Source organism: Cyphomyrmex costatus, unplaced genomic scaffold (genome assembly GCF_001594065.2).
Source record: "Cyphomyrmex costatus isolate MS0001 unplaced genomic scaffold, Ccosl1.0 scaffold137, whole genome shotgun sequence".
In the NCBI taxonomy this organism is placed as follows: domain Eukaryota; kingdom Metazoa; phylum Arthropoda; class Insecta; order Hymenoptera; family Formicidae; genus Cyphomyrmex; species Cyphomyrmex costatus.
Genome location: NW_017275358.1, coordinates 8,308 through 25,656, shown reverse-complemented (window position 1 = coordinate 25,656; position 17,349 = coordinate 8,308). Strand labels below are relative to the sequence as shown.

The 17,349-nt window shown below is 27.8% G+C and overlaps 2 protein-coding genes across 2 annotated transcripts; one reads left to right on the top strand and one right to left on the bottom strand.

Moving 5' to 3' along the window:
• Positions 1-3,363: 3,363 nt before the first annotated feature.
• On the top strand, positions 3,364-5,879 carry Rpt5 (26S proteasome regulatory subunit Rpt5). The gene is made up of 3 exons (XM_018551294.1): positions 3,364-3,529; positions 4,276-5,409; positions 5,636-5,879. Exons 1-3 carry the CDS (start codon positions 3,488-3,490, stop codon positions 5,744-5,746), a joined length of 1,287 nt encoding a protein of 428 aa, XP_018406796.1. The 5' UTR covers positions 3,364-3,487; the 3' UTR covers positions 5,747-5,879.
• A 525-nt stretch (positions 5,880-6,404) lies between these two features.
• Positions 6,405-7,124, bottom strand: LOC108782889 (RNA-binding protein 8A; the record flags this gene model as incomplete). Its single annotated transcript, XM_083287343.1, is given in 8 exon segments — positions 6,405-6,495; positions 6,589-6,607; positions 6,610-6,691; positions 6,693-6,721; positions 6,724-6,814; positions 6,817-6,854; positions 6,957-7,010; positions 7,013-7,124. Coding segments are annotated over 8 exon segments (456 nt in total), but the record flags the coding sequence as incomplete, so codon positions are not given.
• Between the last annotated feature and the right edge of the window lie 10,225 nt (positions 7,125-17,349).

Genomic DNA, 17,349 nt, shown 5'->3' with positions numbered 1-17,349 from the left:
CGTTAATTTTCTTATGTTTATATACTCGTATGTATACATAGAATTAGAGAATTTTAAAATTAAAAGTAGATTTTGAAAGGAAATTTAAGTCTATCATTAAACACACGTAAAAAGTTATGGTCTTAGTTTTATAACACATGTATAAATTCTCTCGAAATCTCGAGAAAAAGGTAATAAACATTCCATTAATTTGTTTTAACTTTATATATTGATTTACATTAAACGAGCTGAAAATTGAGATATTATAAATTATCAATAATCCTAAAACAACGGTGAATCATCAAGAAAGAATCAAAAAACACTTTTCTTTCGTTTATAGAGAAGGATCAGTGCAATGCGAAACGAAAGCCATGCGCCTGACATAAAATTTAGTACCTCTCTCCATTGTTTGAGAACACATTTGGGAGTGTGCTTTCGTTGCGCTTTATCGAAGGATTACTATACATGTTACGGACTCTCTGGGAGATGACCAAGTGTCTCGTAAGGTTGATAATGCACGGCTTTAAGTTACGGCCGGTTATAAAACGTTTGGGTTGGCGTAGCCCTTTAACGACAGCATGTCGATATGGAAATTCGATAATGTATTCCCGCGATATTGCACGCCCACGATAAAAGTTACAAAATTCCTGGGCACTTCTCTTAGAACGCCGGACTTCATAGTCGCGGTGAAATTTGATATTTTATGCGATCCGGGATCGTGCTTAACAGAACGCGGTAGTTAGCTACCGGTAAAAAGAGTTGGAGCACTGTCGATTTATCGAGCACCGAACTTTCTGTGCCAGAACACGACATTCTTTTCGATACCAATGGATAAAGTACAAATACACCAAAGATAAAATAACTTTGGCTCAAAATATCGAAGTAACTTTGGTCCAAATTTTGATAATGCCAGAACTGCATGCATACTGTATTAAAAATCAGGACATAAGATGTCTTACAAAAATAAACGCTTTTAAAAAATGTTTTATATCTAATATCCTTTCGAATGTAATTTATCTAGGTTTTTAAATTTGGCCAAAATTATTTCAATTGGGCTAAAATTACCACATTTTTTTTGTTACAATTGATATATAGATATACTTTATAATCTTCCAGTTACATTGACGCTATTCCATGTTCTTTTATTTCTAAAAACAGCACACTTAGTATGTACTAAATTTTACTCTATATTACAAATTTATTATAATTATAGATTTTTATATTATAGAGTAAATTATTGAAACGTAAATGCATATTTATGAAGAATACAAGATTACTTGGACAATACGTTTCTCAATTACATTATTTATTCTGCGAAACACATCACGAGTATTTAACAGCTTGTTGTAACGCTATTTTGTGCTTCACAAAGCCCAATCATAATTAAAAATTATTGCACTGAGACAAGTTGCGACAACGGCGAGCGAATCGTCCCTAAAGTAAGATTTGATGTTCAAACCGCAATGCGATATACATATACATCGGTCTGCAAATTAACTCACTTATTAACTATCCTCACCGCAGACTCATGTAGATGTTTATTTATATGGCACAATTATTCTGTAATTAGCCTTCAGTTATTCTCTAATTAGCGTTAATAGAGTTTAATGAAAGCTGCAGCTATCCGTTGCGAACTCGTTACTTCCCGATTAGCCTGAAACCGTAGGTACACCCCCCCGGAGATGCAAGAGCCGCAATATACCTTGGAAAACGTGCAGACAATGCAGTCCCTCATATGCACAACTCGGTGAAAGTATAAATGGCGCGTCTTTGAGCGTGACTGTATTGCAGATCCCACACATGCCCATCGCAAGTTATTATCCTCAAACTTGCCGATGCATCTCATCGAATAATGTCTCCATTTTTCTTCATTTCACAATATTATGTGGGAATTCGTACTTACAATGAACGTACCTACATAAAGTAAAATTTGAAGATAAATGCTCACTTTTCTTAATTCATTATCGCGATTATTTTTTATAATTATTTATATTTTTTATACAAAGATTACACACGATAACACTATTTTCTAATAATAATTGTACTTACAAGCTCAATCGTGTCTCTTCGATACTTTTTATCGAATTAAAAATCAAATTAAATATATCTAATATTACATAAAGATGCAGTCACATTTAAAAAAAAGCACAGCTGTGCGTTTACATTTGCAGCAATTTATATACAAAAATAAAAAATTCTGCTTGCATATAAAAAGGATAATATCTTTTATTAAAATTGGGACATTCAATTAATTTCCACGCACACAAAAATATTATGTATGTACTTGTGCCTTAATAATTGATTCATGAAAGTCAAATTTGTTAAATATAAATTTTTAAAAGAAAGGAAGGAAAAGAATTCTTAAATTTTTTATTATTTTTGATGATTTTGTTACTTAAAAAGTACATTAATATTCAATAAATAGTATTTTAAAAGACAAATTTATAAGTTTCTGAAAAAGCATATTAAAGGCAACTTAATATCATAAGTTTAGATTCGTAAAAACTCTAATTAATTTAATCAACAAATGTATAATTGTTGATAATTTAATCAATCAGTTATCAAAACTTAAACACAATAAAAATTAAAATCGACAAGTACAGCCATCTTTTGAGATTGTCCCTTATTATTTTTAACTGATTCTTGATCAGTCGGTATGATCACATTTGACACAACTGCTGTTACGACGTTACAAGTAGCAGATTTTCTGAACTGTCCGAAGAGCGCAAAACTGTTTTCGGCAGTGTTGCTGAGCTGCGTTCAGAATCATCATTTCAGTACATCCAGGTGTCGTGGTATCCTTGTTTATCATTTATGAACAACAAGGATAAAACAACATCTAGGTGCATCCGGACGACGATTCTAAACGCACCCCTATATAGACAGCACAGAACATAGACAGGTCGCTTTTCTGACGCGTGCGCATTGAAGGAGAACTCAGTAACGTATCAATTTCAATTAGAGTCTTTGTTTCAATTTTGAAAATTATATAAGAATTTTTTTACAAAAAAAGAATAAATTCAATCGCGGTTCAAGGTAAATCTAACTTTACGTGGAAACGTCATCATCTACGTGAAAAAAATTAATTGGAAAAGATAAATTAAACAGGTAAAAAAAAGCGGCCGCGGTTTTAGTGTAATAAAAATTTATTTAATTTAACTATTTACATCTTATCTTATGCCAACATTGCCAAATTTTACCTTTCCGATCAATTAGAAGTAAGATATAATTGAAAAATATTGCTAACAAACAACTTATCTTGCCCCGAGTCCACCAAAGGCACCAAAATCTTTCGCGCCTACTGTAACTTAACGCATATACCACTGGCGCTGCATCAGCTGCTGCTAGTGCTGCTGCTGTTACCATTGTGGTTTCGAAATTAATTTTTAAAGAATTTTTTGCATGTGTGTAGGACACAGATGTCTATACTATAAGACATCTGTGGTGTAGGACAGTCACAGTGTGTCAGGAAGAGCTAGCAAGTGAAGAGCTTCTTGTACACTTTTCAATGGCCACGCTCGAGGATAAATCTATTTGGGAAGATGGAGAGGTATATGATTTTGCATTTTGCAGGTTATGGCACGAATGACAAGCATATCTTCAAGCGTGTATACCAGATGTATCTTAAATAACGCTCACTAATCATATAACTATTCTTAATTTTTTGACTTAGTTTTTTAGAGAATAACACTATAATTAGTAGGCGTTATTTATACGCACGTACATCCTGTATGTCTATATCCTGCTGTACTTTGCGACTGACACAACAATCAACATAGATTTTAGATCTAATCTTTTTCTTTAGTTGTTTCTTTTAATTCTCTTATAATCAGTTTATTTTTTTCTGCCTGCATAATTGGAAAACTTACTTTGCTTAAATGCAAATAATATAAAAAGGATATTTTATAAAATACGAATATAAAACAAGTGTTTATGTTGTATATTTCTTTCTCTGAAATTATATTTTCTTGAAATTTATATTAATTAAGCTGTCGCTAAGTTCTTGAGTTAATCTGTTCTTTCAATATAAATAGATCTAAGAGTATATTACAGTAATAATGAATAATGAGTTAACATTTTTTCACTTTGCAAAACAGATTATAAGGAGAAATAGTTTAATTAAAATATGTTATTGTTTATTTGGTTTCATTTTATCTGCAAATTCTAAATTTTTTAAATTTATGTTACTCAACATAAAGTTGTATTTATTTTCTCTCTTAAATAAGGAATTTAAATATTTTTGTAAAGAAAAACTTTATAAAAAGAAGAACTATTTATGTGATATGTCTTTCATAGGAAACATTGGGAGAGGACGTCCTACGAATGTCTACAGACGAAATTGTGTCACGTACACGACTGTTAGATAATGAAATCAAGATAATGAAGAGCGAGGTTATGCGGATTTCTCATGAGCTTCAGGCACAGAACGATAAGATCAAGGAGAATACTGAGAAGATCAAAGTGAACAAAACTCTCCCATACCTGGTATCCAATGTCATCGAGCTATTAGATGTCGATCCACAAGATATGGGAGAGGAAGATGGAGCGGTGGTTGATTTAGATGCGCAAAGAAAGGGCAAATGCGCAGTCATAAAGACGTCAACTCGCCAGACATACTTCCTCCCTGTGATCGGTCTGGTCGACGCCGAATCGCTGAAACCAGGTGACTTGGTAGGTGTGAACAAAGACAGTTACCTAGTGCTGGAGACTTTGCCAGCTGAATATGATGCCAGAGTCAAAGCTATGGAAGTAGATGAGAGGCCTACAGAGCAATACTCTGACATCGGTGGATTGGATAAGCAAATTCAGGAACTCATTGAGGCCGTTGTGTTGCCTATGACGCACAAGGAGAAATTCGAGAACCTAGGAATACAACCCCCCAAGGGCGTTCTACTCTATGGTCCACCTGGAACCGGAAAGACTTTATTAGCTAGAGCCTGTGCCGCCCAAACAAAATCTACCTTCTTAAAATTAGCTGGTCCACAGTTGGTTCAAATGTTTATTGGTGATGGTGCTAAATTAGTCAGAGATGCGTTTTCTTTGGCCAAAGAGAAAGCCCCAGCAATAATATTTATTGATGAGTTGGATGCTATCGGCACAAAACGTTTTGATTCAGAAAAAGCAGGAGACAGAGAGGTACAACGTACGATGTTGGAACTGTTAAATCAATTAGACGGCTTCAGTTCGACCGCTGATATCAAAGTGATTGCTGCCACGAATAGAGTTGATATCTTGGATCCAGCCTTGCTGCGATCAGGCCGTTTGGACAGAAAAATCGAGTTCCCACATCCCAACGAGGAAGCCAGAGCTCGTATTATGCAAATTCATTCGCGTAAAATGAATATGTCGCCAGATGTAAATTTCGAAGAATTATCTAGATCCACGGATGATTTTAATGGAGCACAATGTAAAGCTGTATGTGTAGAAGCGGTAAGCATTTAATTCAATAATAGCAAGCATCAACTGCTCTTTAATTCAATGTTAAATATAAAATTATATCTCTTCTATCTACATATATTTCATTAATGTATTATTTTAACGCTAATCTAAACCATACTTTACTCAAGAATATATTGCCCCTTTCAGTTAATGCTCCTACTCGATCTTGCTACATGCATATATAATTTGTTAGATTAATGATAAAAACATGTTTTAGGGCATGATAGCGTTACGGCGCAACGCAACAGAAGTTACTCACGAAGATTTGATGGAAGCTATTAATGAAGTCCAAGCGAAAAAGAAAGCAAATCTGAATTATTATGCTTAATATGCTGTGTTGCGTCATTTATCTATTAGGATATATCTTTTGTATAATAAATATAGAAACACATCTCTAACTCTTCACTACTTCATCTTTCGACAAGATACACAAAAAAATAATGACTAAATATGCCATGTATTGAGACAATTAAAAAACATGTTAATTTTGCTTGTTTTGTCACAAATTCTTATCTTCTCTACTCATACTGCTCAAATATCCTTTCGCAATGAATTAAAAAATCAGATTTCACACATATTTGATATATTTTTATCGGATTTGATATATTTTCATCAAATATTACATGTACTCGAAGTTATACATAAGTCGTGTTGCCACAAAAATAAGATTTTAATAACATTTATTTTACGCAAACTAGTATAAAGCATGGTATTAAATGTGAGACCAAAAATTACTAAATATTTAGATAAAAGAAAATGGAAATATTGACATAAAATAGTGATGTTCTCGTTTATACAACAGACTATATTTTAATGACTTATTCATGATCTTCTATTCACTAACTAATGATAGCATACAAAATTTTGTATGGATAGATGTATAGAACAAAAGCAAAAGTTCTGGTAAAGAAAGTAGTTATTTTGAGCATTTTTAAAACGATCATCAAATATAAATAAAATAACTTGTCTTGCTTCAAATGACGATACATAATAGAAGATAATTAGATGCAGAAATGACGATACATAAGAAGAATAATCTATAACTCTCATCGCCTTCTGTGACTTCTTTTTCCGATTCTAAAAATAGAAAAATATAAAACATAAATATTTATATATAAATCCAAATATTATATCAGTTTAAAGAACTGCATTTAAATAATTATATAACACTTTTTTGGTCCTTTTACGAGCACCAATCGACAGAGATAGCTTGACCGAAGATTTCGGTACCATTTAAAGCCTCCTTCGCAGCTTGTGCTTCCTTAAAGGTTTAAGGTATATTCCACCAATGCATAACCTTTCAAAATCCCGTTCTTCTATCTAAATTCAAATGCAAGTTCTTGATTTGACCAAACTCAGAGAACTTATCCTGAATATCATCCTCCTGTGCTTCTTCATATGTACTGAATTTATAAATAAGATCCATCCTTCTACAACTAAAATTATATGAAAAATATTAACTGTTTCAAAATCTTACAAATAAAAATAAGAAAATAAATCCTGTAATTCAAATTAGCAAGTGACAAAGATATTCTTACATCTCTGAGGTCCAGGTTCATTATCGTCTTCTTCAACCAAATTCATAATGCCCAAACGTCATCTCTCGTAGACACCAATTCCGCGTCATGACCTCTACCTTTCCTTTTCTTCGCTTTTTCCTTAAGACGTGTGCAATACCGTCTGGAAACACCAATCAGAATAATTATTTACACCATTCACATTGTTATTATCCACATAGGTACTATTATCATTTCTTTTCACATTTGTTATACAATTTCATATATATAAGTTCAATACCATCAAGATATTGAATAGTTACTCGCGAAAACCGCTACTCCAAAATTTGGTAACTACTTACTTGAGCTATCTCACCTTCGATCTTGATAAAGCTTTTAATAACTTTATAGAGACACTGTGCTCGGTATGGTAAAAGGGACGTATATAAATATATGAAAGGGCTGGGTAAAATGCCGTTCAAATTCCATTTAAAATACTAAATATAAAATACTTTTAAAAAGTGTATTTAAAATACAAAATGTAAAATAGATTCTTTTAATCCATTTTAAATATAAAGTATATGCTTGTTTGCAATCAAAAAAAAAAAAAAAAGTTTGGAAAAAGAGCAATATCGGTCTGTGATTCGATTTCTGTTTTTGGATGGGCCGAAAAAGATTGATAAAAAAAAATTCAAACAAACGCCATTTTGTAGAGAAAACTTGTCAATTTTAGTACTATATGTATGTATACATATGCAATTTCTTTATATATAAATAAATAAAAATTAGGATTGAAAAGATTTATCTTAATATTTATGCAAATGCGTATGTATGAAACTTTGAATTCATTTCAATCTATTTTTATAATTACTGAAAATATATTCTAAAATAATTAATAAATATAATATAAAATAACAGCATCTGCGAGTATATACATATACTCAAATAAGAAAAAAGAAAACAAACATATTTGAATAGATATGATATATTATAATTGATGATTATTATAATTATATAATGATTATTATAATTATATAATGATTATTATAATTGTTAACTCTTGTTGAAATCCTGCATGAACACATGTTATTATGAGTATAATATATTGATCGTTTTACAAATATAAAAAATGCTCATTCCTGTTTGTTTTTTTTCTTTTATAATATATCCGAATTATTTTTAACTAAAAAAATTAAGAAGAGTTAAATGGTTATACAAATTATATTCGCGAAATATTTAAAAAGAGAAATGCAATTTCTTTCTGTATAATTAGAAAGAAATTTTGTTCATCAATTATACACTTAATACGTATATAATTTCTATAAGAAATATTAATTTAAACATGAATCCCTTTTATGTTAATGCAAGAAAAGAAACATTACAAATTGCAGGCTTCTTATTTGATGTGTTACTTTCAAATTTTTGGAAATATAAAAATAAGCTAGCTTCTTATACTTTACTATATAAAAAATTAATAATAAAATATCTCTTATAACAATTCCATCGTTACAGCTTTGTTATAATAACGGAATCATAACTTTGTTATAATAAAACAATTATTATTATGTACATATAATTTCATGTAAATAATTTTGTCATAGTTTTGTTATAGTGGTTGTTATAACTTTGTCACAATTGCATTATTATAACTTTTGTTATAATAATTATTCTGGAAATATTAGTTTCAACATTTCCTTTTTATGTTGATACAAGAGAAACATTACAAATTGTTTTTATCAGAAGACAAGGTATAGTATCGCGGCGCTAAGACAAATACACAACGATACTAATTTGTTTATTTATTAATACATCGTAATCATATTTCTGGAAATATAAGGATAAGCTAGCTTTTTACAATCTACTATAAAAATTATAAAATATCTTACAATAATTCTATAGTTATAACTTTATAATAATTGCATCATAATATTGATATAATAATTGTATTTATAATTCCGAGTTTTGATATAGTACGTATCATAACTTTTTGTCATGATTAAATTTAATTAATCTGTTAATTATTAATAAAGAATTATAAATAGTTATAAATAATTATTACTAATTGTAATTATTATGTAACTAATATTAATAATTATTTATAATATAATTTGTTATGATAATTATTATAATATCGTTATAAATTATGACAATTTCCTTAAAGCATTCATACAAGTATGCTTTGTGTAAATAATAAAATTGAATTTATGAAATTTAAATTTCATAATGAATACAATGTAATTTGCGTTTTGTGACTTTCCACTTCTTCGTACTCATAAACCATCGGATACAAGCATTACGCAAACTATAAACAGATAAAATTTGTTTTATTACCTAATTTAAATGTATTATAAATTGTTATAATCAAAATATTTTAATATAATAGTTTTTCAATTGCAATGGAAAATTTTTCGTTTGATAAATATATAACCTTATATTAGAATAATATATTTATAAACGAAAAATTTCACATAATTTATCTACAATTTTTTTAAGTTGATCTTTCCATAGCAAAAATATAAAATTGTTTACCCATATAGCTAAACTTATAGAAACATTTTGAGTACAATAGCAATTTTCGAAATTTCTGGCAGAAAAGTAACAAATTTTATACAGAATAATTAATTTTCTTTAATAAACCGCGTTACCTAAGCTGTGATAAAGGAAGCCTTCTTCAACTCTTAAAACTGTAAATAGATAGTATAATATTAGGATTTAAAACACAATAGGAGGAAATATGGAATAGAAATAGGGAAATATTATAAGGTTTTAATCTATCTCAGAAACCGAATTTCAGTGTAACTGGTTTCTGATAAATTAAAATCTTAATATTTTTATTTCTGTTTCTATATATATTTATATAATATTTCCTTCATTATTGTGCGCAGACTCTTACAGTGTTGTTACACAATTTTTTATCCCATACAAAAGCTACGCAACGACATTGTAACACTACAGTTACCATTGTTAAAAATTATAAAATATAGACTAAAAAAGTCGTAAGAAATTAACAAACCACAGTCGATTATATTCTCACATTTGACTGTGACTCGCCAAGGCTTAAACACTGCTTAAAGTATGACGGCTTATTATAGAATATGTTTAATATCTATTTATCAAACTGACTCTAAAAACCCAACAATTACGAATTTATATCTAATGTACTATGTATCTGTTGTAATTTTTCATACAACTATATGACTGTAATGTAACACTTGTGTTGACTGGAATATACAAAGCCTGCTAACATACTATACCAATAAATTATTATATGAATTTGCAATAGAAAATGATCAAATTTGCTATCAATTGCCAGTAAATTGTTATAGCATTTTATTATATGGATAACTTTTAAATTGTTAACATTACATATCTTTAAAGTTATGCTTAATAATTAATATAAAAATAAACTTGAAGTTAAACACACATGATTTTTCCTTATAAAATTTATTTTATTACGCGCGTACATTATTTCAATTACTTTATAATTATATAAAACAATAACTAATTTAGATCTTTTTACTGAGAAAAAGATTAATGCATTTGTCAAATAATTATCATTTAAAATAAATAAATTATACGAGATATATTCTATGTTGATTTCATATATTATATTGATATTTAATTATTCGTGTGTTTTGTATTTTATGTAAATTCCGGAAAGATCTGCGGCACACAAACGAGGTATACATCTATATATAGTTGAATAAATAAAGTTGCGAATAGAATCATTTATTTTAAGTCTCTTGAGGACAATGTATTATGTTATGATTATTCTTGAGCAAGAACAAGACCCAAGTGACGAAACTCGTAATTCTCAGATTTTCTAATTTCTCAAAATTCCGAGAATTGATGAAATGTCCCGATTAATACGCGAAAATGCAAAAGTTGTCGAAAATAATTTATTGACAACAACAAAAGCAACTTTGATAAACTTAAACTTTTGACGTATATTGTCAAGGTCAAGGCCCTGAGTGACTTTCGACAAATCTTATTTTTGGCGGTTGCTGTTTGTTAAAAAATTATTAACAAAAAAAGTTAGCAATGTAAATATGTATTTAACTGTATAACTTAAATAGTAATTATAACAAGTAATTCATATATATGTATATACATGTATATATATATATATATATATTAGATGTACAAATTAGTTCGGTCCGTTTTTTGTGTTCAAAAATGAATTTATTTCAAAACAAAATGAATGAACAGATTAATTAAAGTCCATCGCTGGCTACTACTTTTTCCCGTCTCTCAGGCAATTTTCGAATTCCATCTCGAAAAAATGACTCTTCTTTGAAAGCGATCATCTTTTGGAAAACGGACCGAACTAATTTGTACTCCCAATATATTATATGTATTCTCAAAGGGAAGGTGAGATAAGAGTATCGCATCTCGTGGAAACTCTTATATGCGACAACACAATTATAGTCGTGTACGTCCTTAAAAGCAGAAGAGAAGAGGAGTGGGAGTCGCTTCGCGTAGAAACAGGAGAAAGTACGTATAATATAAAATATAATTTAATACTGTATATGTATAGTAGAGATAAAATGTTATTTTTCCAATTTTTTAGTTAATAACTTTTTAATGAAGAGCGACCTCCAAGCAAAATTTGTTGGAAGTCACTTAGGGTCATGACCTTGACAACATATATGTTAAGGTCAAGATCATCGGATTCTGCTTCCGTTGTTGTCAATGTTAACTAAAGTAAAAAGTAAAATAATGTAATTAATTATTCATACTTGAAAATCTCATTCCGCAATATCCTTAACTGCAGTTCCATTTGACAAATATAAATAACTGATAAGATGATGCATTGAAAAATGGTACAAATGGCGTTGAAAAATCTTTCGTAACATAAATGGTTTATCACTAAAGTAAATAAAGTTCCAATTAAAACGACTATAAGTACATTATATATTACCAAAACAAGTAACATAAAAAAAGTGCAGCAGACTGTTCGAAATATGTCATACAATTTTCTCCTACTTCTATATATCTGCAAAAAAATTAACGTAATATTAATATAATATTCCAACAAAATCATTAACAATTAATATTCAATAATTAAAATATAACGCTTAAATTCTAAAGCATTGTGTTGAAATTATAATATATTATCAAGAGATAAGGTGTTGTTTCACTAATAGATTCTTATCAATTTTTTACTTCAAATTTACAGAGATATTGGTTTGCATACGATTTTTTAACTGTATACCAACAATGTCATGTTCTACATGGAGAGACTCGAGAGATTAATATCAAAATGTTCATTTTTGTCTTTTCAATGATTTATGTATACCGACGTCTGTGATATTTTAATGTCTGAAGAGGACTCAATCCAAGAGGCGAAACTAATAACATATACTCTTTTAATTAGATTTAATGTAGTTTTAAGTAGTCCTTAAGTATTTCACGTATTTGTTAAAGCCTAATTAATGTAAATATAACTGGTTCATTATTTATTTTTTTGAACTTGACTCTTAATTTGCCCTTTTATCATTGTTTAATTATTTTTACATAAAAAGTCCTTTATCTTACAATTTTATTAATGTATTATCATTTTCCTTTTCCGGCTCCTACATTCTTATGTTCTCTATATTATTTTTTTAACGTTCATTGACATTGTATAATCATCAATTATTCAATGAATTAAATATTGTAATATATAAAATGTAAAATTGCTTATCAAAATATAATGTCTTTTTATTGAGGTATAAAGACATTTTTTTCCCTAAATTTGATTTTATCTTTGACAAATACTTATTTACGGTTGTCAATAACTTCATATAACTCTTCATATAACTTACTTCTATTAATGATTTATACTTCAGTTCTAATGGAAAGGGAGCCTCACAATTCAAGCAGAAATAGCTTATTTGTGAATAAGGTATGCTTCTGATATTTGCCGTAATCTCTAAACAACGAATATGTATAAATTCTTGGTCACCAGTGCATAGACATGGACGTATGAGTTTATTCGTACTAGTATCTAGCATAAACAAATGTACATACATTTTATTCGCATACTTGATAAGTAATAATTATGTTACTATACATGCATTTTTGATAAAAATATGGCATTGTTAGAATTTTGAATTCTTTTTTCAATATCACAGAAGTGTATTTTAGGAATTAATATCGAAGCGCACAGAATTTAATAAAGTGATCACTCTTTAAATATAATTATAACTATTATATAATATAATTATAACTATTATACGAATTATAAGTAATAGCTAAAATTCCAACATAAATAAAGTTCCAAAGATATCTTTTCTTTATTTTATATAGATATAATGTGTATTATACCTTCTTTATTGCAACGTCGACATATAGGCACAAAGACAATTTCATCAGTATCTATTCTTACTAAATGAGAGATCATTGATTCACTAGAATTTAAATTATCCATTTCGTATTCTTCTATTTCTAATTCCATTTTTGATTTGATTTATTCAGAAATAAAATTTATTGAATAATTTATTATTTAATATTTTGCAGTATTAATGTAAAAAGTTTCACTCTTTACGTCGTCACACTAAGATTAAAATATTGGTACTGTTACCTTTGACTGGAAAGAAAACATTTCGGTTTACATATACATGTATGAAAACTCAAACAATAAAAGGTTGCTTACAATTAGGATATTCGGTTTAATTTGTGTGTATATATGTATATATATATTTCTCTTTGATTTCAAATCTATTTAATATCGAATTGTTGATTTCGTCATAAATCATCTCTAATAACGTTCATATTTTGGTTTTTGAATTTAGTTTAAAATAGCTAAAAATTTAAAATACTTGTTTAAGTGTGGATGCAATTAAAATTTCATATTTAACAAATTAAAACGAATACATGCATATATACTATATTTATACACACAAATACACGCACATACACAATTGCAAATGACAATGAAGAAATATTTATTTGAAATAAATATCAAGTATAATTATCAAGGTATATGAAGTATAATTATCCAAAGTATAATTACAATACAGAAATTTACTTATTTATGTTTGTCATGCTTATTATAGAAAAACATTATGTATTATTTATTACCAAAATTATTCATATTCTACAAAAATCGATAAATTGCGATAAATTCTAATAAATTAATAACATATAATTGATTTTTATAAATTGTGAGGAAGAGGCTAAATCAAGCATTATTTTTGGAAAATGAATTCTGTTAATTCGTAACTTATTCTAAATTTTCTTTTTTGCAGCTGAAAACTTTATTTCACAATTTATGCTAATCGACAAACAAATTTGCAGTGAAAACAGCTTTTGTGTGACTGATCATAAATTTTTGGGCTATCTCGGTTTTTGATCGAGAGAAAATTTGAATACATATATTACGATTAGAGTCCTAGATCTAAACCGTGGTATTCATAATGAGTTCTTATTTTAGAAACAATAATGGTGTCTTAATGGTGTTTTAATTAAGATGCTAATGTAGTTTTGTGATTGATTTGTAACATATTAAGACTGTATTTTAGACATTTAAGACGGTTTTGAACCATCTTAGAATTGACTACGCATTTAGAGCTAATTATAATATTGACCATCTTTGATAAACTTAATCTGATTATTCCATTGAAACTAATCAATAGTAACATTTACTGTAATAGAAATGAAATGAAAGTAAATAGAATGATTTATTAATTAACACTTAATTGATTAATCTAACTGATCGAAGATGATAAATTAGTACCGATTGTGAGTGTACAACAAATGCAGATGGAAACTGAATTTTCGTATATGCACATATATATCTTTCTAGTCCAGTAAATAAAGAATGCATTATATATAATCAGGTAAGAGGAAAAAAGAAAATTAAAACTGTCACTGCTGTTCCAACAAGTCTGAATATATTTATTATCTTTTTTTGTCATCTTCAATATATGTATCTATTATTCAGTTTACAAATATAAAGAATGCTCACTATTTGCTTTTTCTTTTCTTAGTTAAAATAATATTTGAATTATTTTAACTAAGGAAATAACTGAAAAAGAAATATTTACACATACATGTATATATTTAAAAAAAAATACGATTTCTCGAATCAGAAAGAAACTTTGTAAATTAACTGTACATTCGATATGTATTTCTACACACACAAATATTAATTTAAGCAATTCCTCTTTATGAATTGTTTAAGAAGAGAAATTTTATAAAATTAGCTTTTTATTTCCTACGTTGCTTCCCTGACGGAAAAATTATTACGCGCGAAAAATTACATAGATTAAGTTAATACAGATTGTATGTATATATATAATAAATAAGATAAATAAAAATTTTTGGTATTTCATAGATGTTCGTAGTGTTACGTCGCGTTGTTTGAAAAATCAAGAAATTCTCCGCCTTCAAAAGCCATTTTATTACATCCTATTACAAATATTTATGAAAAATTAAGAATTTCTAAGATAAACAAACCTTACTCTACGTTTCACTCTAAATATCTACGAAAAAGTAAAAGTTTCTAAAGTCTTATCTTAATTAAATCTATATAGTTATTTTGTACATTTTTATGAAAATCTTTTTTCCCGCCAGAGTTTCATATTTCTGGAAATATAGAATGAACTTATCATGCATAATCTACTGTAAAAATTATATATATCTTTCGACAATTCTATTGTTATAACTTTGTTATAGTACTTATATAACAAAATTGTATTATAATTATAATTGTTTGTTTAATGATTATTATAATCCCAGCGAAAAAGGATTCATAGAATAGATGTCGAATATAGGCATCGATACGATGACTTCTACATCAATTCGACATCCATAATTGAGTTTCTCGATGAGATGTCATCATTATAACAATTTAGCTGTAGTCTATATAAAAATTAATATAATGATAAAATTTAATTTTCATAAAATTCATCAAATTCAAACTTCATGAATTTGATATAATTTGCGTTTTGTCACTTTTCTTTGTTTAACGCTTACCGCCCACTGGATACAAGCGTTACGCAAACTGCAAATAAATAAAAAATAAAATAGATAACCAATTTCATTACCTGTATTAAATGTTATTATAAATTATTAATGTTAAAATGTTTTAATAATTTTTAAATCTCAATTGTAATGCTTTTTATTTGAACGATATATCCATGTTATTTTATTACGACGATAAAAGGTAAGTCTTTCGATTTATCAGCAACTCTTTAACCAATTTAATGTTAATTTTTCTTTAGCAAAAATTAAATCGTTATTGAATTTGTAAAATATTAACACTGAATATCTTTCAAATTGTACCTAATAAATACTATAAAAGTGAATTTTAAGTTGCACGCGTTTTTTTGTCAGTTGAAATTTATTTTATTACGGTTATATTTTTTCATTTTTTTATACTTTTGTAACACTTAAATTTTTTATATCTGCGAGATAATAACTGACTTAGATTTTTTACTAAAAAGAATCTGTTAAATAATTATCATATTAAGATAATTAAGAGATATTCTATATCAATTGTATATTACAATTTATTTACCCATGTATGTTCAATGTAAATTCAAAGTAAAAGTAAAAATATAAAAAATTAAGTATTGTAATTAATTATTTGATTATACGTACGTGGTAGTCACGTTATGATAGAATCCCATCTGGTACTCAAATGTGTAAATGTATAGATATACGAGGATAGGAGAAACAATGATGTTAAAAAAAGCATAAAAAAATTTTCCAAATTTGAAATGGTTTACCATCGATATAAATAAAATTATGAGTAGGATGAGCATAGAAAGATTATATATTATCAAACAAAGTATTTTAAGAAGATTACCACAGATTGTTTGAACTATATTATACAACTTTCTGGTATTTCTGCATATCTATCAAAAAAATTAATGTCACATTAACGTAATATTAAGAAAATATTCCAACAAAATCATTAACAATTAGTTTGATAATTAAAATGAATTAAACGCTTAAATTCTAAGGCATTGTTGAAATTAACATTTATCATCCTCCCTCCTTCTATTTGTGTTCTTTTCTATATTCGCTATTACTAATTTTTGTCACACTTATTATTTAATACTCGTCTAGCAGCATTATTGTATTATATATAGATCTTAATTTTGGTGGTGCGTGTAAATGTATATATACGATATATGTATTTATTAGACATATATATTCAGTCTTTAAAAAGTTACAAATAAATATATTTTTGATTTATTTTTTTATATTCTTATATTATTTCACTAACATTGCATTTACTATTAAATTATTTTATACAAAAAAACTTTATTACCGTTCGATTCGGACCGTCATTTTTTTATATTTTGCATTGCAAGAAACGAGCTAATCTAATTATTTTATGCTGGTCTCAAAATGCGTTTTTATTTTTCATTCAGCCAAAAATTTCACAATTGTATATATATATATATTTTTTTTTTTTCATATTCTCTCTCTCTCTCTCTCT